General features: G+C 50.3%; 6 protein-coding genes across 6 annotated transcripts; 5 read left to right on the plus strand and 1 right to left on the minus strand.

Moving 5' to 3' along the window:
* Nucleotides 1-2,758: 2,758 nt before the first annotated feature.
* PENARI_c002G10236 (uncharacterized protein) lies at nucleotides 2,759-4,360 on the plus strand (the record flags this gene model as incomplete). Its single annotated transcript, XM_022627835.1, has 5 exons — nucleotides 2,759-2,846; nucleotides 2,898-2,954; nucleotides 3,055-3,159; nucleotides 3,216-3,434; nucleotides 3,615-4,360. 5 exons carry the CDS (start codon nucleotides 2,759-2,761, stop codon nucleotides 4,358-4,360), a joined length of 1,215 nt encoding a protein of 404 aa, XP_022492833.1.
* Nucleotides 4,361-6,203: 1,843 nt separating this feature from the next.
* On the plus strand, nucleotides 6,204-8,230 carry PENARI_c002G04686 (uncharacterized protein; the record flags this gene model as incomplete). The annotated part of the gene is made up of 2 exons (XM_022627458.1): nucleotides 6,204-6,507; nucleotides 6,567-8,230. The coding sequence occupies 2 exons, from the start codon at nucleotides 6,204-6,206 to the stop codon at nucleotides 8,228-8,230; spliced, it is 1,968 nt and encodes a 655-aa protein (XP_022492159.1).
* Nucleotides 8,231-8,720: 490 nt separating this feature from the next.
* On the minus strand, nucleotides 8,721-10,105 carry PENARI_c002G08244 (DUF914 domain membrane protein; the record flags this gene model as incomplete). Its single annotated transcript, XM_022627710.1, has 3 exons — nucleotides 8,721-9,577; nucleotides 9,625-9,815; nucleotides 9,870-10,105. The coding sequence occupies 3 exons, from the start codon at nucleotides 10,103-10,105 to the stop codon at nucleotides 8,721-8,723; spliced, it is 1,284 nt and encodes a 427-aa protein (XP_022492438.1).
* Nucleotides 10,106-11,269: 1,164 nt separating this feature from the next.
* Nucleotides 11,270-14,311, plus strand: PENARI_c002G11658 (SMEK family protein; the record flags this gene model as incomplete). Its single annotated transcript, XM_022627937.1, has 8 exons — nucleotides 11,270-11,383; nucleotides 11,481-11,577; nucleotides 11,643-11,724; nucleotides 11,774-11,820; nucleotides 11,868-12,995; nucleotides 13,046-13,213; nucleotides 13,266-13,708; nucleotides 13,760-14,311. 8 exons carry the CDS (start codon nucleotides 11,270-11,272, stop codon nucleotides 14,309-14,311), a joined length of 2,631 nt encoding a protein of 876 aa, XP_022492246.1.
* An 831-nt stretch (nucleotides 14,312-15,142) lies between these two features.
* On the plus strand, nucleotides 15,143-16,363 carry PENARI_c002G12109 (bifunctional triacylglycerol lipase/ester hydrolase; the record flags this gene model as incomplete). Its single annotated transcript, XM_022627969.1, has 4 exons — nucleotides 15,143-15,721; nucleotides 15,782-15,966; nucleotides 16,024-16,193; nucleotides 16,305-16,363. 4 exons carry the CDS (start codon nucleotides 15,143-15,145, stop codon nucleotides 16,361-16,363), a joined length of 993 nt encoding a protein of 330 aa, XP_022492342.1.
* A 1,709-nt stretch (nucleotides 16,364-18,072) lies between these two features.
* Nucleotides 18,073-21,228, plus strand: PENARI_c002G01248 (phosphatase family protein; the record flags this gene model as incomplete). The annotated part of the gene is made up of 1 exon (XM_022627214.1): nucleotides 18,073-21,228. One exon carries the CDS (start codon nucleotides 18,073-18,075, stop codon nucleotides 21,226-21,228), a length of 3,156 nt encoding a protein of 1,051 aa, XP_022492312.1.
* Between the last annotated feature and the right edge of the window lie 254 nt (nucleotides 21,229-21,482).

Genomic DNA, 21,482 nt, shown 5'->3' on the forward strand with positions numbered 1-21,482 from the left:
AGTCGCAAGACGACTTATACCGGGACTCGGGCCGGGACTGGCGAAAAGAGAAAAGAGTGAAGTGAAAAAGACAATGCCTCGACCAGGAGATGAGAATAAGACAAGAGGAAAAAAAGGTCACGTCAAAGTGAGAGTTTCCTTGAATTGAACCAAAGAAACCGACCAAGAGCAAGGGACGCGTATGCGAATGCGACGGAACAGTATACAGAAAGGCGAATGTGTAGGAGCCAGCCTTCTGTGAGAAGTGGACTTGCCAGGAGGGGAATTCGAGAGTTGAAGATGATCAAAGGTCAGCCCCTGTCGGCGGTAAAGACACTGCCGACCGTCCACCTTTAAGGCCACCCAAACATATGTAAATTCGAGTATAAGATCAAAGATCAAGAATAAATGGAAGATCAGAGGATCAAAGACTGGATCAGAGATCAGAGATCAGAGAACCAGAGGATCAGAGGATCAGCGAGAAGAGAATCCGAAGTTCATTATAGGGTCAACGTCACGGAGTCGAAACACTATTGGGGAATAGCTCCCTCTTTTTATTGAATACTCAGTATTCAGGGGCTTCATGTCCTTTGTTTGAATCTCTCATATTTATCTATTTATCTCCTTAACTTAATATATGCAGCTATGGATTCATGCAGGTACCATAACGGGGGTTATCGATAACACAGACTTTTAACAGTAAGAGTAAGAGTAAGAATAGCAGTTTCTTGGCTATTCAGGCTGTTATTTGGCCAGAATAGTAAATAAAACACGTCTATCCCTCACTTAGCTCTCTCCTATTCTTCAACCCCCCGCGATCGTCTCGCGCGTGGTCCTTGCACGTGCACAACTATAACCTAATCCAGATTGTGGCCTGAGGCATTCATATCCTTTGTTATTTGGCTATTCGATGCTTCATGTCTATGCTCCCCGAGCTGGGATACTCCGAGAAGAACCTTGTGAGTTTGTGCCTAATAGCCCCTGCACAGTCCTGGCCATACAAGTACCGGCCAGGGATCGGTAGCCTTTGTTCATTGACATTGGCGGTTACTCCATTAGGACGAGGCTTTCCCATAGTTCTTTGTAACATTCGAGGGGAAAGAAAACAGGCGAGCAGAGTTGATAAAGCTATGGCCTGTGGCTGGGAGGGGTATCACCATGACCTCACTGCCTTTGATTCACGTACGCGTGGGGAAGACCAATATGACTGGGACTGGATTGGGCCGAGCACAGTCCCATGTACATGTACAGTATGACGAGGGGGAAGAATCTTTACCACGCTCTAGACTCCCAGGGTAACGCTGAATGCAGACGCAGGTTCGGGATCGTGTTAGCGACGCATTTTCCGGAGGGTTTGTGCTGTTGAACCGTATAGCCTCGGTTACTGGGGAAGCTGGTGAGTTTTCATTGTTCAATTATATTCCTCAGCATCTTGATATACTTGTAGCTATGCCTCTTCTCAATTCACTCCGATCACACCCACATCTTTACATCTTCATGGGGGGACATTCTGCTTACTGGCAGCCGGGTGTGTACATGGATTTTGGGCCAATCTTGTTCAGAGGGGCGCGGACGTTGCGGAAGAATATAAAATGAAGTCCCCCACCTCTCCTGAATTGACCGAGATGGGCTGGTCATAGCGCATCAAACTGTATTCTGGGATGTTACTATTGCATTGCATTGCTGGGGTTGAAGGATTCGAAGTGGCGTCTGGGTACTTGACTTCTATTCTTCTATTTGCCGATGTATACTCCATATATAGTGATTTCATGCGTTTGTTCAGACCATTGAACATCGATATACATGCAGATCATATTCCAGATCCGACTACATTCGCCTCGCCCAGAGGGGACTCTTGGCAGGCTGACTGCATCGTGCGGGACCTATTGCAGTTTGGCATCATCGTACAGTGGCCAGACGGGATCCGGTTCTGAGGGGTTGAAAGTCTGTGGTTTTATAGAGCCTGGAATATTGTCTTATATAAGATACAAGGTATATAAAAGTGCATGTACCGGACAATGTCAATGTCCACAATAAAGTGGGGAACAGCCTTTGCAGTTGAATTCTTCCAAGTAAAAAGAAAACGTAGAATAATAAAGAATAGTAATTATCGAGCGTTAGGGCGCACGCTTAGACATCCCAATCTCCGGTGACCGGGCCCGACTTGGACGAATAAGAACACTTGGGTTGCCGGGAATTGCCGCGTTGAATATCTGAGGGAAAAAAGGAATACAATGTTGTCTGATGTCTCTAAGGTATGGTGACAGTCATATAGATGCCAATAAAAGACTTATTAAGAGACTTGTTAAATAATAAAAAAGCAACGTTGTACATCAACAAAAGTAGACTCCTTTTCGTGTAAGAGGAAAAAAAAAAAAAAAACACACCCCCTCCTCCCCTCTATAAGGTAATACACCCACACCCCCATAGGGACCCTCTCTCCTTTTCTTCAAATTCCCTTCTGCCTCGTTGACTCGTGGTAGAATCACAAGAGGCCCTCCCTAGTAAGTGTTTACTTCCTTTGCGATTGCTCTACAGTACTCCGGTCATTTTGGTCATTCCAGTTTTGGGAATAGCCACAAGTCTGACGGGGAATTTTTCATATTCAATACCCTGCTGGATTCCCCCACGAAAAACCCCGGTGTTTCTTCTTTTTTACGTTTATGTTTGGGTTGAAACTTGTTGTGGATCGGAACTCACATTTTTTTCGTCTCGACAGATCGCCTCCGGATCATCTGCGCCGTTCTGCCCCTGAACACTTTCGGTCTCTCTCGAAACAATGTCTTCGTACTACGAACCTCAGGGCTGGCAAGCACCTGCTGCGCGCCAGGTCTCGTGGGAGCAGCCGGTGCCTCCCTCCCGGTCAGGTATGGACTGAAATTTGGTGATCGGAGGCGCACACAACTAACATTTCTCAGGATCCAGCTCGGTCTCCCAGCGCGAGGATTCCCCGGCCTTCTCATCTCAGTTTGACGGTATGGATACACTTTCTATTTCAATTTTGGAGATGCCTCTCGAACCGAAATCTCCGGAAACATGATGGACACAATGAACAATGGCTGACGTTTGGAAAAGAGGTCGACCGTGCGATCGACAATCTCGTCAAGAGCGGGAAGCTGTGGAATGCTCCTCGACGGGACTCGATGCCCATGATGATGGGCCGGCCCTACCCTGACTACGGTATGTTGCGGGTACAAATGGCACGCAGAACGCGTTTCTGACTTGTCCTTTGACAGACCCTCGCATGGGTGGTGGCCCCCAGCGACACCATTCGATCAGCGAGTTCGATGGCTCGCGGATGCCCCCGTCCGGCAATGCCCAGGGCTTCTACGCTTCACAGCGGTACCAGGGTCGTCCCAACGAGGTGGAACAAATGATGCAGGCGAAGCGTCGGATGGCGGCACAGCGTGAGAGGGAACTCCGCAATTATCACCAGGAACAACAGTACAACCGAAGTACGTGGTAGCGTCTGATTTTTCTTCCATTTTTTTTCTTGAGCCTCGTTATATTCCCCCGTCGGCTTTTTCATTTCATATTCGTCCATATCTTGTCAGCCTTGTGTAATATATTTGGTTTGGCTTTTTGTTGTCTCTTGTGAACACGGGGTTTTAATACTTTTTCTTCTTCCTTTCAAGGCCTCCTCGCCGAAATGTCCGCAAGCAAATCCGATCGTTCCACCAGCCCAGCTGCCGTGAGCGAAGACAGCCGCCGCGAGCTCCTCGCCCGCCAGCACCGCGCCCTGTACGGCAACGAAAGCCCTGCCTTCTTCCCGCCTGGTGCCTTCTCCGACGATAACGCGCGCCCCGATAGCCAAGCCGGTGGTGCCACCCCATCATCCGGCGTGCGCGGCTCCTCCCCCCGTGGCGTGGACCCATTCGGCCTGACCCAGGCTGGCGCCGCTAGCGCTGACGCAGCTCTGCAGTCGCCCTCCCGCGCCAACAGCACCTCTTCCCCTAGCTCCGCCATCAACGCCGGCTTTGGCGAGCAGCCCGTTACCTCGACCTCGTCGCCCAGTGCCGACTCGCCTTCTTCCCGCCAGGCTTCGTCCAAGCCCGTCGCCGGCCCTATCGGCTCTGTCGGCCCCATCGGTTCCCGCCCCGTCCCTGGTCAAACTACCGCTCCTCCCTCCAACCCAGCATTGAACAAGCGGTCGACCACCCCGCTTCCCTCCCCGCTGGGTCTCGGCTTCACCTCTGCTGACCCGGCCACTGGTCCTGCCACCGAGCGTACCTCGTCCGCCGGTCCAACCCCGGTTGTACCTTCTGCTGTTGGACCCGGAGCCAAGGACCCGGCTGGTGGTGTCAGCCTCGGCTGGAGCAATGGCAGCGGTGTCTGGGGCTCGAAGAGCGGACTCGGCGTCCAGGCATCAGTCTGGGGCTAAGCCGACAACGCAATCCGAGTGAGCATTGACGTATTGCACTTGGCATTTTTCTTGCTTGTGGCGTTGTGAGAACAAAAGCGGACCCTTTTATTGCTTTGAAATTTGACAAACGGATTTTTTTCGAGTCTGGTACATATCATTTGGCAGAAGGATGCTGGTTGTTTTATGGTGCGCTCGGCCCGGTTTTGCTTTTCTATGTTTTGGTTCTGGTTGGTTCATGCTGGCTTGGGAAAGGACTGTGGGTGCTGTTTTGGTTTTCCCTCTTTGGTGTCTGCGGATGGTGTCCGCTTGTGGATCATATCATGTCTTCTCTCGTATCTCGGGTCAGCATCTTGTGATTCTTTTTTGCCTTCTTTGCTTTTTGTTTTCTGCTCCGGTGCCCGTGCGGAATGGTCGGAATAATGGCGCTTATTTTCGAAGCTCGTGGGTCATTTCTCGGTGTTTTTCATGTCGGATATGCAAAGGGTTTTTTGTTCTTCTTTCTGGGGGTCGGTTCGGGAACTGCACATTGAACTTGTTTTTTTTGGGACGTTGGTCTGCCTGTTTTACTACCTCTGCTATGGAGGAGAGAGGCGAATCGCGGCTCAAAACGGATATTTTGATTGGATATTGATTTAATTTTTCTTGTTTTTTTAATTTGTCTTTCTTTTCCATGGTTCGGTTGGTGAGATTTGGTAACGATATAATGCCATTGCAGATGTAAAAACACCTGGAGTCTGCTTCTAACTTATACCTCGACTGGGATACTGGGTTACTTGGCTTCGTTTGATCTCGTTCCGGCACTGCTATGGACATCAATTGGGATTGGGACTGGGACTGGGACTGGGACTGGGCTTCTGCTTTATCTTCTCTTGTCTTTGTCTCTCCTTTCTTATGTTTGCTTGGCCTTGCCTTTGGTTACCGGCACTTTGATGGGTTGGCTTGGTATATGACATCTAGTTTTCTGGTTTCTGATATCGCGTTCGGATCTGGTGCCCTGTCTTTTGGTTTGATTGTGTGGGACACACCGATGATCTGGCTATTTTGGCGTAGCAATGTTAGCCTCACTTGCTCTAGAATTATAGTTGGCCTCATTATAGTATGAGAATTCATCCTTTGGGGCACGTTGATCGAGGTATTTAGGCAACTCTTTCCGACGAAGATTGATAGTGAATTGAGATATGTTGAAAAGGGACAGAGATCATAGCGCTAATGAACGCCATATTGTGACATTAATCCATCTAGATTTGAGAGTCGTATGACGATTAATAGCAAGGGTCGGCTGTATGGTTATATGGTTCTAAGCCTTAACTTTAATTGTCTTTAGATTATCGGCTAAAATAGACCGATTCGAGCCCATTCCAAGCGTTTTCTATGTTAGAACCTACATGTACAATAGAAAGAAAGACCCCTGTGGCACCTGGTGGTAATTCTCCGGTTTCATCTTTAATTCCGCTTACATGTAGGGCTGCCGGATATGACCCTGTCATTGGAGCAATATTATTCACTTTCCTCCCGAGAAGACACCGAAATGAGTGAACCTGGAAGGAATGAGGCATATAGGGGTAGTCTCAGCCAAGAAAGTATGGATGTGGAGAAAGAGGGTGTTCCAAGTAGATGGCGTTAAAACAGTGTTTCACTAGGCACGGATGATGTACCTTTTCCATCCGCTTCTACTATACACCAGACAATTAGACTGTCCATATGCCCACCTGTCGCCAATGATGTGATAGTTCGTGTGATAATTTGTTGATGTTCGTGTCCGTATCCGTATCTCTAAATAGAGCTAGAATGATATAAAGTGTGCAGATCCCATCGACATCCAGGAAAATCGACAGGCAGCGCCACCGACTATCAACCCAACATGCGTGGGACTTTCGTTCTTTCTCTGCTTTCGGCGCTGGGCGCCTCAGCTTCGCTGCTCAAGTCCAACCTCAAAACCAACGTCGACGTGCTGGCACTCGACTATTCCTTCAACCCCGTGAAGGCATCGTACTGGACTGGATATCCCCATCACCGACGTACCCCATTCGCCGTCTCGCCAGACGGAAAATCCGCATATATCGCGTACCTTGATTCTAGTGCGACAGATGTCCACGTCCAGCAATTGGACCCTGACACCTTCAAAGCCACCGGAACCACCGTCACCGTTAGCGGCGGAAAGGAAGGTATGCTAGCCCTAACTCTCTCGCACCCGAAAAAAACACACCAATTAACACCAACCCAGCCGGCGGTCTCGTCGCCCACAACGATGGCTTCGCCCTCCTAACCAACGAGGCCATGCCCTCAGGAACAACCAACGCCCCACCAAGCAACACCCCAGTCCCAGTCCTGTACCGCTACACCAGCGGCAAGCAAACCTTCAAGACCTGGCTGGGTGGACCAGATGTGCACACCTCCGACGGACTTTCGGCATCGCCGGACCTAAACGGCGACCTGGTCTACTCCGAAAAAGCAGGCCTCTACGGCGCCTACTTCGTGGTAACCGACTACTCAGGCGACGCCTCAGGCCACTTCGGCGACAGCATCGAATACGTCTCAACAAACGGAACCCTGGTAACCATCGCCGGCGCCTCCAGCTCCTGGGGCTGCAGCCACAACACGGGTATTGCTTTCGAGGCCGCGGACGCAGCGCCCTTCGCTAGTATCTGCGCCGAAGACCAGGGCGCTATCTGGCTCAATACCAAGACTCAGGGTATGAGCACCGACGGCGTCAAGATCTCGAACGAGAACACCACCAATGGTGGCGGTGGTGAGGCTATGGGTGGTATGTCTGGTAGTTACAGTGCGCTTGCGCGTTTTGCTGAGACTACGAAGTATATCTTTGCTTGGGTGTCGCGTGGCGCGATGGATGTTACTGAGAATGCGTGGATGGGGAGTGGGTATACGAATGTGCAGAACCGGACGAATGGGCGCAATGTTGCTATTTCGTTGTTCTCGGATAAGTATACTAAGGTTGGTGACCAGGCTACCTCTGTTGTTGGTACTGAGGATGGTGATAGCCAGGTTAATTGGGTGACGAGTGGATCGAATGATTGCTCGAATGCGCATGCTGCTACCTTTGGTAGTGCCAATGCTGTTGTTTCTTGGGAGGAGATCTCGAATCCTACTTGTGATTTCATTGCTATGGGATGCCGGGGTACTTTTGCCGGTACTTTCTTCCAGCAGGTTGATTCGACTGGTGCGAAGGTTGGTGAGGCCATTTCTAGTGAGGATGTTTATGTTGCTGGTGATATGGTGACTATGTCTGATGGCCGCGTTTGCTGGCCTTATGTTAGTATGACTTGGGATTTGTCGCGGGCTGTTGATGATTTTTCTTCGTCGAGTACTAAGAAGATTAGTGTTGCTTGTTTGAGTCTTGGGAGTGTTGATACTTTTTCTGTTGCTGCCACTACTGCCGCTGCTGCTGCCACTGCCACTGCCTCCGTTGACGCCTCTTCCAACGTCGCTTCTGACGCCTCCTCTGACGCCTCCTCTGACGCCTCCTCTGACGCCTCAGCTAGCGCCTCTACCGAGGCCGCTTCTATTGTGGCTCCTGCTGCCTCATCTGCTGCCGTTCCTGCCGCCTCCGGTGCTGCATCGGGTGTTTCTTCAGATGCTTCATCCGAAGTCTCCTCAGACGCCGCATCCGAAGCCTCAAACGCCTCTCCTGTCGTTTCTGCTGCCGCTTCCGCTGCTCCTGTTGTCCCCGCCGCCTCTGGCAGCGCCGATACCGGCTTTGAAGGTGCCATTCCCTCCGCCATTCCCACTGGCATTCCCGCAGATGAATCATCCGATGAGGCTGCATTCTCTGCCTGCACTGGAGCTCCTAAAGCCCATCATGGTAATCTCGGTCATCACACCCATCACGGCCACCGCGGTCACCACACCAGCTTGCTGCCTGACTTCTAGAGGAAGGTCTGGGGTGCGTAGGTAGATATATGCTGTTTTGTGTGAGATGCAATTGACGGTAGTTTCGCTGTTAGGGGATGCATTTAGGAACAGAATTGTATATCAAGCAAATTGTGTACCAAGATCTTGGGATATATTCTAGGTTCAAGTTGGTGGAAATGTATGATTTTCAGCAATTGCTGTCCACTTACGCATACGTCGTAATCATTGGGTAGATGAAGATCGTACGCAGAGCATAGTATCGTTTACTGAAGTTTAACTATTGACTACAGTGATGTCAGATGAAAAGTGGCTCTAATCAACGTATTATTTTAGATTAAGCATTATAACATGTCTTGAGCACACAGCAACTTTCAAAGGTCGCGATGACACGGATTAATGTGTAACAAACCCCAAAAAGCAAAAGACATCGTCGTTTATCTGTCTCGTCCCGTTCATTCTCTGTGTAGATCATTTAGAAAAAAGGAAAAAAAGATCATTCCCAACGAAATCAGACAGAGCTGGTATTTGCCGCAGGAGTCTGCACATGATCACGTAAATGATCATTGGAACCAGTAGTAGCAGGAACTGCATGCTCAATCTTCCTCTTCGCAGTGAAAATACCGACCACACCACGTTCCTGGTTCGATCCGAGCCAAGGCTTACGAGCCTCAGCGAGGACCCGACGACCAATAAAGTAGATGAGCTGACCAACAATGATCAGAACAAAGGCAATCGGATACATCCAGTGGATGTGGTAGTGGAAGACCTCAACACCGATGATAACACCCCAGAAGTTCATAGTGAGCATAGAGATGTTGAAGAAGGCCGCAGACGAGAGACGGAAGAGCAGCGGGGCGAGACAGTAGAACAGACTCAGACAGAGAGTATAACCAGTTAGGTAGCCGCCGACCTTGCCGTTCCAGTGGGCAGTGGCGAAAGAGCTTCGGTCGAAGATTCCAGCCTGGACACCGTTGATGATCATACCGAAGAAAGACATCTGCCCGAGGACCTCGTAAACGGGACGCGTGCTGACGAAGTATTCTTCGCCAGTGTTGGTGAAGCCGTAGAAGGTTGCGCCTAGAAGCGCGAACAGGTCGCCCTTTAGCTGGTTGCCGTGGGAAATGTCTCCGCCGTTGGTGCCGGTGATGTGATCAGATGCGATGAGGATACCCATGCCGCCGATACAAATTAGGATACCCAGGACTTGGGAGATGTGGTATCGAACCTTCAAGAAGAGGAACGAGAGGACCACGACCACGACGATGGCCCAGAAGTTGATTAGTTGTGCGCTCAGCATGGTTGTGTATTTGTATGCCAGCACAATAAAGTAGTTGCCTTCCACGTCGCAGAAAGCAAGAATGATGTCTATTGATGTTAGCAGGGTACTGTTGCCGGGGATCAAGAAGACCAACATTTCCAGCCGTCACGCAAAACCAATCGGAGCCAGCCCTTGAAGCCGTAACGGTACATCGTGTAGGGAGTAAAGATTGCGTTCAACAATACATAGTTAAGGAATGTCTGGAACGCGGTGATTGACCAGTTCTCTTGACCGAGAAGGGTGGTAAAGGTACCCGTCGCAGTATTGGCAATGGCGAGGATTTGGCTGTAGACAAATTAGGAACAGAGTTCCGAGTTTGAGAGGTAGGACAGAACTCACCCTAAAACTAGGACAATGTAAAACTCCTTGGTCTTAAAGTATGCCAGGCGACCCTTCTTCAGTTCATCAATCTGGTCCGCTGGCTGCTCGGGGCGCTCAGTCTCTTCATCCCGGGAAGAGCTCGGCGTAACTGCCACCGCAGCATCCTTGGGCAGTGATTGAGCAGAAGAGCTCGTGCGAGCAGGTTCGCCCACAGTGGATTCTTGCACGGTGACTTGGTCCTTCGGTTCAGACATGGTGAACATAAAATCGTGAAAGCGGGGTTGTGATATCCGCAGATCGCAGTCTAGGGTAACTTCTGCTGCTGGAGAGGGAGCTTTATAAAAGGTAAACGAGCGCAAAACTCCCTAAGTCGCTCGTGTAAGGCAGTAAACACCGTCACACAGGAAAGTGAGAACGGGAAGAAAAATCTATCAAGACTAGAAAAGCGCGCCGAGGCCTGGAACCTTTCCTAATCGGGTCATTTCGATAAGAATCTGCCATGTCGATAGCACTGGCCAATAAGAGCCAGGCTAGTGGAGGCGGTAAGGGTCTGTGCAGCGGCAATGCCTATCTGGGTGATTATGTCAGCATCTGGAAGGCTTGGAAGCAGAGGTACGGGGCAGTGACTTGACTTGAGGCCGAAGAGCTGCCGGAATGAGAGGTACTTCGCACGTACCAGGCATACTAGGGCATGTACCAGAGTAATGGTAGGTTTAGGTGGAGATCCATGCGGGTTTGCGAATATTTATAGATTTACAGACGAATCTTAAATTCGATTACACAGTTGTAGTCTGAAGGTAGTACATATATTATTGTACATGCATGTAGTAAGCTAAGGTGTATACTGACGCCATTCCGAAACCCCTGAGAAGGTTCCCCCTTCGCCGATCACGGAAGACCACAAAGAAGCCTAATTTCGGCAGAGTAAAAGTATAAGCAGACAGGTACATACTGTATGTTCTTAGTATGCAAGTTAGGTTATGTTAACTAACTTAACATGTCACTACATGTACATTGTAGCTTAGATAGCATAGACTCGGGATACCTAGGTAGCTATCTAGGTACCTATCTAGGTTATGGATGTCTGCCTACAGTAAAGAAGTTCTGGAAGATCCGGAAGTTCCCACTTTCTTCCCGGTCGCGTGTTAAATTCTTCCCTCCCTTCTTCCCAGGGCAAATCTTGACTTTGAAGTGAACCTGCCGAGGCCGTCAGGTGGACCTGAGTTCCCGATCGTCATCCCCTCCGCAGACTCTTTCATCATCTTTGGGATCTCCACCCTCCTTCTTTCCGCCATCCTCTTCACAATCTGGGTCATCTCTTTTTTTACTTTTTACTTTTCGCCTTCTCTGGCTCTCCTCTCGGGTGCACTCTCAGCTGTGGCCCGGAGTGACGAGACGCCTCTCCCTGTTTCCGGATCATGGCGCTGGAAGTACAGCCGCCCGACGGTCGCAAACGAGTCAAGGTCTACGAGCTGAGGGATAATGACTGGTTTGACCGGGGAACCGGTTTCTGCACGGGTCAGATCATGGGGGTAAGTTGGCGCGATGCGCGCACCGATATTTCATCGCGCGACCCCGACGCGCATCAGCGCCATCGCCATCAATACCTGCTGATCGCGATTTATCTAGGAGGAGCCTCGAATATTCGTCGAATCTGAAGATCAACCCAACCGCATCTTGCTTCAAACGAAAATAGGCAAGGATGAGGGCTACCAAAAGCAGCAAGGTTTCTATCCCGCCATCTCCGCCCGGAAGAATCTGTTTTTGCTGACGTCTGTATCACGCGACCAGAGACTTTGATCGTATGGACAGAGCCGAATGGCACGGATATGGCGCTGAGTTTCCAGGAGGCAGAGGGTTGTGCTGTTATCTGGTGAGAAAGCTGGGTGAAATCTTCGCGCGCGCGAGCTGACCACGCAAAGGGACTTTGTCAATGCCGTCCAACAACATCTTCTCAGTTTGCCTACTGGTAAGTGTGTTGCGCATTCGAGCCTGATAGTCCCTAACTTTCTTTAGATGATGCCTTGTCCGACGACCTCGAAAGCTATCAATCCATCGTATTACCAGCCCCCGAACTTGGCCACCTCCCCGAGATCGAACAGATTGTACGAGCCGCGAGTATGACACAAAACGGTCGAGATGCGCTATCTAAATACATCATTCGCGACGAATACATTTCGAAGTTGGTCCCGCTAGTTGAAATGGCTGAGGATCTGGAAAGCTTAATCGACCTGCACCGTCTTTGCAACATTATGAAGTCTCTTATCCTTTTGAATGACAATAGCATCATCGAAACTGTTGTCGCCGATAATGTCATCCTGGGGGTGGTGGGAGCTCTGGAATATGACCCCGAATTCCCCACGCACAAGGCAAACCACCGACAATATCTCGCCGACAAGTCACGATACAAGGAAGTCGTTCCGATCAAGGACCCGATCATTCGCCGTAAGATTCGCAATACTTGGAGGCTGCAATACCTTAAAGACGTGGTGCTGGCTCGGATTCTGGATGACCCGACATTCTCAGTGCTCAACTCGTTGATCTTCTTCAATCAGATGGAAATTGTGAATCATATACAAGGGAACGGCCCATTTCTGCGAGAGCTATTCTCTGTCTTTGACCCGAGGAACATGGACGCGAGGCGCAAGGATGATGCTGTGCAGTTCCTTCACCAGTGCGCTGGCATTGCGAAGAACCTGCAGGTCCAATCGCGGGCCCAATTGTTCGCCAATTTCATCAGTCATGGCCTGTTCGCTGTGATTGCCTTTGCCGTGAAGCACATGAATCCGGCCATGCGCACGACAGGCATTGATATTCTTGTCGCTCTGCTGGATCACGATCCGGTCATGATGAGAGGGTACATGCTGAAGGCTGTAAACGAGAAGAAGACCCCTCTCACTGACACCTTGATTGATCTTCTCCACGTGGAGACCGACCTTGGTGTCAAAAACCAACTAGCCGATGCCATCAAGGTTCTCCTTGATCCCCAGATTCCCTTGCAGGACCCGCTTGGTCGGGCTGGTCCCGATTACTTCAAAGTCCGCACTAACAATCTTCTTTCCGATGCATTTGTCCAACAGCATTTCGATGAGTCTTCAAAGCGGCTGTTCCAACCCCTCAAACAGCTTGCGAATCGCGCAACCCGTAAGTATCCAGAATTCTTGGGCCTGCAGAAGTTGTTAACATCTCTCTAGTTAATGATTTGACATTCCAAGAAGTCACCCTCTACTCGCATCTTGTTGATATCCTCACCTTTTTCGTTCGCCAGCACCTCTTCCGCACGCGCAACTCCATCCAGAGCGAATCCCTCGCGCCTCAGGTTGCGCAGCTCCTGCGGGTACCCCAGAAACACCTGAAGCTGAGTCAGTAGCCCTTTCCATCTAAGCTTGGACCATTGTACTGATCTTGATAAAGTCGCCCTCAAATTCTTCCGCACCCTGATCAGTCTTCAAGATACCTTCTACCAAGCTCTCATGACACACAACAACACATTTGGATTGATCCTTGACATCGTCTATGAAACAATGCCACGGGACAACCTACTCAACTCGGCCTGTCTTGAGCTCTTCGAGTTTATCAAGAAGGAGAACATCAAGCCATTCATCACTCACGTGGTCGAGAAATATCGTGAAAAGCTCGAAAGCATCACCTATGTTGATACCTTCCAAAGCTTAATCCTTCGATATGACCAAATGCAAGGGCAGGGATACGGCGCCGAGGCTGACTCGGCACTGTTCAGCCAGGACGAAGGCAGCACCCCTCGACGGATTCCCATGAACGGCCAACGTTGGCAAGGAGTAAGGGAAATGGACGCTGCTGAAGATGAATACTTCAACACGTCTGATGACGAAGACGAGGTACGTGAATTTTGGATTATATGAACAACAAAAGAAACTGACAAGAAACAGTGGTCTCAGGACCGTGGAACCATCACTGTTGGGCCTCCAAACGGATCTGCCTCTCCGGCTGTCAAGTCGCTGGTTGACTACCCGGACGATGACGACGAAGATATCATGGACACCAAACCAGAAAGTCCAGAGCAATCTGCCAAGGCCCAGCCAGCGACTGGCCAACCCGAGGACCCCACAGAAGCCCCAGCGGCATCACCAACCGCTCAAACTCCTCCGCCGGAACGACTAGCAGAGAAGCGCAGACGCGAAGAAGAAGACGACGACGAGCTGATCAAACTCTCCGCTGGACCCAAACGCAGAAGCTCCACAAGCAGCAATTCCGGCGCCGGGATATTGAATCGGAAAAAGACCATGTCTATCGGATCACTGGCAGACAAAGGAGCCACACCGATTCTAAGCAGTGTCACCGCTGCGCCCAAGAGAATCGCCATCAACATCGGATCAACAACCAAATCCCCCACGTCAGAAGGCGACAATTGCACAGACATCACAAGTGAGAATAATGGAAAGGAGAACCGCGGCGAGAGTCAAGGTAACGAAGGTGGATAATTATTACCCATAAGCCGGGCGTTTTTGTTTCCCTGGATTAAGCAGCCTTTCGTGTTTTGCTTCCAATGACCTAGATACCAGATACAGTTGCGGGTTTCCCCCATTGTTATCTCTTGCTTGCTGTTCTTCAGGCGATATCTTTCTTCTTTCTTCTTTGAAGGCTGCTCTTCTTTTTTCTTCGCCTGGCCATATGTGGTTTTTCTTTCTCTCGTGTCCCGAATTAGCGGGACTGAATGGCTGATGTACATGGCGTCTCTGGGCAATGCATTGGAACTGGCCTTGTGGTGGCCTATTCTTGTTCTTTTTTTTTCTGGTTGGGCTTAGACCACGACCAGGGGAGTCGGATCGTGTGGCAATATATCCTGCAATCTTCTTGCTTTCTTGCCTTGGTGTTCTGTAGTGTGTCTTATAGTAAGGCTTGGAAGATATGTGCCCTTGTCAGGCGGTACAGAAAAACATCGGCAAACATCCCACATAGAGCTCTCCTCGACTAGACATATATACTCTGGATCTCTTTGTTAGCGTCTTTTCCAAGTCTTTGTTGTCTGTCGAGGCGGCAACTATATCCGACAGTAGATGTTCACATGGGGGACTTGGATCCACTAGCCGAGCTCGACCTCAACTTCTCCAATTCAAACGGGCCCAATCCCAATACAATGATCCCCAATCTAATCAATGATCAATAACCAATGATCAAGCCACATTCCAGATACTGTAATACCCCAGCTGATCTCTACTCTATCCGGATCCCCACTTACCAAGCCAGAGACCATCCAATCCCTACCCTACCATCAACCGACAACCCCAGCTACACCTAAAGAACCCCCAAAGATGTCGCCAGAAATAACACCAGACACATTCCTTACTTGCACTTGCACAAGCACAGGGTCCAATCCAAACCCAGTCCAACCCCCCAAAACAACAATCTTCTTCATCTCCGGCAATCCAGGTCTGATCGGCTACTACCACCCATTCCTATCCCTCCTATCAAAATATCTAACCCCAGAGAATGAGAATGACAATGGAAATGATCCACTCTCATTTCAAATCTACGGCTGTTCTCTCGGCGGTTTCGAGCTCAATGATGAAAAGAACTCATCTAGCCATGAAAGCAAAGTCCAAAAGAGCCAGTCCGACGATTGGGATTTGGATTTAGACCTTGAAGATCAGATCAGCTTCGTGCAAGGGAAACTTACTACCCTTATGCGAATCAATCCCATTGCCACTGGAAGCAAACAGAAAGTCATTCTAATTGGACATTCTGTTGGTGCATATATCGCCATGGAAATCCTACGCCGCCATCGCGAGGCTAATTCCGGAGAGGGACGCGACTTTGATATTATCGGCGGCGCGATGCTTTTCCCTACTGTTATCGATATTGCGGCTTCAGCGTCTGGACGAAAATTGACGGTATTGTTTGGTTTGCTCTTAAAACGGTCTTGCACTAGGCTAATCCCGGGACCTGTCTAGACCCTATTATCAATAATCCCTCGATTCGCCGCCGTAGTCGGGTTCTTCGCGAGACTGCTCACATTGCTGCTTCCGGCATCTATTTTGCGGGCTTTGGTGCGGTTTGTTATGAATGATCCCCCGTCTCATGCGTTGGATGCGACTTGTTCCCTTTTAAGAAGTTCTGGTGGTGTGAGGCAGGCTCTGTATGTTCTATTGTTCTATGATATGGTGTTTTCCTTATGATCTAACTGTCTATATAGACATATGGCTGCCGATGAAATGCGCACTATCACTTCTGATAAGTGGAGTGATGATGTCTGGGGTGCCGCAACGGCGCGCGAGCCTCTTACCAAGTTGTTCTTCTATTTTGGACGGAAAGATCACTGGGTCGCTGATCAGACGAGGGACGAGATTATTGCGATGCGGGGGCGTAAGGAAGGGCAGGGACCGACTATGTTGGTTTGTGAGGAGGAATTGCCACATGCTTTTTGTCTGAGTGAGTCTTGCTTCTCATTTTGTCTTGCTGCGCTGACCTTTGTAGAACATAGTGATATCATGGCCCGTAAGACTGCGGAGATGGTTAAACAGATTGTGGGCTGAGAATCTACCTAGATGGTAAAAACATGAACATATTACACGTTTACTTGGCAAGTGAGAACTGAAGACCATGAATTTCGCCGTTGGTGCAGATCGTAACGGGTATCTCAAGAATAGCTACGCCCATTCCCAGATGGTAGATGATAAAGTCATCCAAGTGCAGTAGGAATCACATAATCCAAGCGCCCTGTAAACAAATGATCAAGAGCAAAGAAACGAAGCATCGAAGCCTTACTATCCCTGTCCATTCCCTTGATACGCCAATCCCGCCCTCCGAAATAGATCACCTAGCACATCTGCCTGCGGCTGTGGCGGCGGATGAGGAGCAGACATATGCTGATGCATCATATTCTGATAACCACCCTGCTGAGCCAGCTGCTCGGGGCTAATATGATGCGCACGCACACTCCACCCATCATCCTGAGCGCGCTGTTGACCAAACAATTCCTTCAATGAGACCTGTCGTCCCATGGGCACACTGGACTGAATCTCTTCCAGCGGGGCGGGCTGTGTCGAAGCTGCAGCGGCAGCAAAATGCATATTGGACTGGCGCATAGCCTCAAGACGCTCACGGGCGAGCTTCATACTGTGCCCAGCGTGGGTAGCGCACTCGCGGATCATCTCAGCATTGATGGTGCGAGCCTCGGCGGTCGAGTTCGGTGGCGGCTCGGAATAGATCCAGAGACCGTAGATGCGGACGTTGTTGCCGCTCTGGTTGTTGCTGGTGATGTTCTGTGGGTGCAAGGGGTCCGCGATGCCATTCTGACCTGTTTCGCCTTCGGCGCTTTCGTCTGCCTTGAGAATAACGTAATCGTCGGTAATTTCGACATTCTCGCCGTCCGTTAGAGGGAGGTCGAAGTTGTTGAGTCCGCGCCGATTGAGCACGAACGCGCTGTAGCGTTCTTCGCCTAGGTCGCCCTGGGTTTGCTGGCAGACGAATAGGGTCCCTTCAATTCCGTTCTTTTCCCACTGTTTTCTTGTTGGGCTGAAGATGTAGACGACTGCGTAGGGGGCGAGAGAGAGGATTGAGGTCACGGAGGGCTTGTGGCGGCGGATCACTGAGAGGTTCAGTTCCTCGTTGGAACGGAGCGGGGGTGCAGCTTGCGGCATGTCTGAATAATATGCAGTGTCTGATTCATAGTCGGTTGTAGTGTGATTGTTCTGGCGTCGGGGTTTGCGAGAGGTCATTTCTGCGTGCAGAGAGTGTGTTGTGTGGAAGGCGCTGAGGTGAGCGGCATATCGTCATCGTCTGAGCTCCGCCTTTCCGTCCTGAGCTCCCCGCCATTCTTCAAACTTCTTCTTCTTTTTCAATTGCGACTCGTAGCCCTGTTCACTTTGCTTCCTAGTTGGCAATCGGCTCGTTCTTTTACGGTATCTTGCAGTCACGTTCTCGCACCCTCATGTGATGACGCCACGAGTCCCGGGAACCTTGACCTCTACGATGCGATGATCGGATTATTGTCGCAACCTACAACGGACCCTCTCATTTCTCTCGATTCACCTGAAAATAATCATAGTCACCTTGTTTACCACTTGTGACGAACCTCCTAGCTTATCACCACCCCCGGCCGTATCTAAGAACCGCAAGCCGATACACCAGCTGCCTATGCATATACCAGGCCACCATATATATGCCAATAGACACCTGAACACTTTCAAGACATGCAAAGAGCTTTCGCATTTCTTTGATTCAATTACATTTCATTTCCAACATGAGCGCGAACTCACAGCAGACGTCGTCGCCGACAGCGTCAGAGCACGGGGGCCACGAGTCGGAATCCGCGGAAGAACTTGAGCACCCAGGACTCGATGTCCTATCACTTTCGCGTGCCGTGAGAAAAAGAAGAGCGGAGTACACGCGCAAACGCAATATCCGAGTCAAAATTGGCACATGGAACGTTGCCTCGATCTCCGGCACCGAGAAGGACATTGGAAAGTGGTTCGTCCAAGGCGAAGGGGTGTCCGAGAAGCTCTCTGGTTCGAAGTTTGCCCCGGGAGAAGGCCCAGACTCAATCGAGGGCAAGACTGCTCCCTTTCACTGCAGCCCCGAAGAGGTCGATCTCTACGTACTAGGCCTGCAAGAGATTGTTGATGTCTCCTCTCCAGCAGAAGCACTGCGACCCTACGCGGACCCGGCACCATCTAAGCGATGGAAGGAAGCGGTACACAAAGCATTGCCCAAGGGATATAAGCTCGTCTCCGAGATCCAGCTGATCGGACTGTTACTTCTAATCTATGCATCGCCTGCAATTGACGAGAGCATCTCGTCTGTCAGCAGTACCTCTGTTGGCACAGGGCTAATGGGTTATATGGGCAACAAGGGTGCCGTGGCAACACGTCTTGTCCTGGGCGAGACGACTCGTTTGGTCTTTGTGAATTCCCACCTGGCAGCAGGATCCGACAAAAACAGCGTAGAGCGTCGCAATTGGGATTCTTCTCAGATTGTACAACGCACTAGGTTTGAGCCAATCGAGTCCGATATTGGTGCATCTGATGAGTCGGGCGATGCCATCGGAGATGAAGACTTCATTTTCTGGTTTGGTGACCTTAACTATCGCCTCGATGACATTCCTGGTGAAGATGTGCGTCAGGTACTTGCCCGTCACACTGTCAATGCATACGATAAAGCGCGCCAGGCGAAACAGGCCGCAGCCCATGATCAAGAGTCAAATACCGATTCTGATGAAGATAAGCCGCACCCGTCTGCCCTCGAAGAAGAGGACACGAATCCCGTCACCGATGAAGAAATCGATCCTCATAACGACCCGGCATCTCTTCAAACTACAATCTCCTCTTTGCTTCCTCATGATCAACTGCGACTCCAGCAAAGGAAGGGGACAGCCTTCCACAAGGGATGGCGGGAAGGCCATATTTCATTCCTACCGACGTACAAGTACGACGTTGGAAGTGTGGCCACGTTCGACTCTAGCGAAAAGTATCGGGGGCCCAGCTGGTGTGATCGTATTCTATACCGTACCCGCCGGGATAAGCTAAAACACGAGCAGCTGGACCAGGAAGCCGCGGAGGCTCGAAAGAGGGATGAGGAGATGAAGGCGCGCGGATTGGATAAGGCCGTCGCCGACGACAATGTCTTGTTTGAATATGACCCTGATACCGACGGTGCACAGAGCGGAGAGGAGTACATCTCAGACGAAGACCAAGGCGAAGAGTATGCAGCCTCGATTGCATCACACGAATCGCAAGATGCAATCCATTTAGACCACTACCTGTCCCACCAAGGTATTCTCTCATCGGATCACAAGCCTATAGATGCCATTTTCACCTTGACCTTTGATGCGGTGAATCCCCAACTCAAAGCCAAGGTTCACCAAGAGGTAGCCCGCGAATTGGACAAGGCCGAGAACGAGGCGCGACCGGGTCTTACTGTTGTGGTGGACAGATATGGCAACGAGAAGCATGGGGACAAAGATCCAAATGCTGTCGATCTCGGGGATGTCGCCTTCCATCTGCCAGTTCACCGATCCCTGACCATTGCCAACACTAGCGGTACCTCGGCGACATTTTCGTTCGCAGACCGGCATTCCGATACCGAAAAACCTAAGTGGCTTGACCTCCATGTTACGAGATCAGCCGAAAGCACCAGCCACGATGGTGAAGCAATTGCGTCTTCGACTGGGAACCGTACCCTGCACCCAGGTGAAGTGGCAAATGTTGATATCACAGCCCGCGTCCATGACATCGAACACGTCAGGCTGCTCAATATGAGAAAGGTCAAACTAGAAGAGATCCTAGTTCTCCACGTGGATAGTGGCCGTGATCATTTCATTTCTGTGTTCGGGAATTGGCTGCCTACCAGCTTCGGTTTCTCTGTGGATGAATTAACCTGTATGCCAGAAGAGGGTGCTCGCACTTTGGCCAAATCAGACGTCCCTCATCCATCCTGCGCGGACAAATCCCCCGAAGTTCGCTTATCAGCACCCCGAGAGCTGTTCCGATTGACAGAAGCAGTATCTGAGTTGACAGAACGGGCCGTGGCAGAATGGAGTATGACCAATGGTGAATCCGAGGAGCATAAAGCACCATGGACAAGAGAGCCCTCTGGAGCTTCATGGCCATTCCAGCCAGATACGTGGACCCTCCAGGACCCGCAGGATCGCGCTGCTCAGCTGGTCTTAGTCTATGAAGCCCTTGACACCAACGGGTCTCTTACATCAGTCTTTGCACCCGAGGTCCCATCTCTCCACCGTTTGGAGATCCTCTCCGAGACCCTTCTCACCTTCCTTAATTCACTTAGAGATGGCATTGTCACCGCGTCAGTATGGCAAGACATGGAGCAACAAATGATCGCACGCGAGAAATCGAGAGCACCGCCTCTGAACTGGGAAGAAACCCAGGCTTGGGTACTCGAGAACCTCGCGTACTCCCCAGCACACAGCGTCTCATTCACATTTGTCACCTTTATGCTTGCTCGTATCGCCAATGAGGTTGCCCCAATGCCATCGACCGCACCAAGACCATCCTCGTCTTCTTCAAAGCACGGAAAGACGCAGGAGTCGTCTAATGAATCAGCGGATAAACAATCCGAACCAGCGGAACTAAAATCTCCCACACCAGCTTCTGCTGCTGCATTTATCTCTGGCGGCACATTCCGCCGTAAGAACCGCTCTACCAGCACATCCACTACTACTACCACCGACCCAGTAGCCACAAAACCCTCCGCAGTGCGCAGACAGGCTGTGGAGACTGCCCTATCATCCATCTTTGCACGCGTGCTTATTTCTGCTACTGCTTCGATACCATCGAAAGAGAAAGAACGCCGTGCATCCGAGGAGCGCAGACGAGCAATTATTGAACCCTTTTTGAAGATGATTGGAGTTGATGATCGAGGTCCATCGGGTGGACGCTGATCTCTAACCACCCTTGAATGGTCCGTTCCTCTGCGTCCTTCAAACTCATGTGTGAACAGGACTGTATTTCACCTGAGCAATAGACTTGACTTTTGCCCCAGTTGTGTTTGATTGCATAATGTCTCTGTACAACGTTGTATAATGCCATTTCCTTCACGTCTCCCTCCAAACGAAGACTGATTCTACATCGAGTTGATTCAATAAAACATTCGAATTTCCCATTTAATACACATGTTATCTTCGAAAGATCTCTT

The sequence above is a fragment of the Penicillium arizonense genome (assembly GCF_001773325.1).
Source record: "Penicillium arizonense strain CBS 141311 chromosome Unknown PENARI_contig002, whole genome shotgun sequence".
Taxonomy (NCBI): Eukaryota; Fungi; Ascomycota; class Eurotiomycetes; order Eurotiales; family Aspergillaceae; genus Penicillium; species Penicillium arizonense.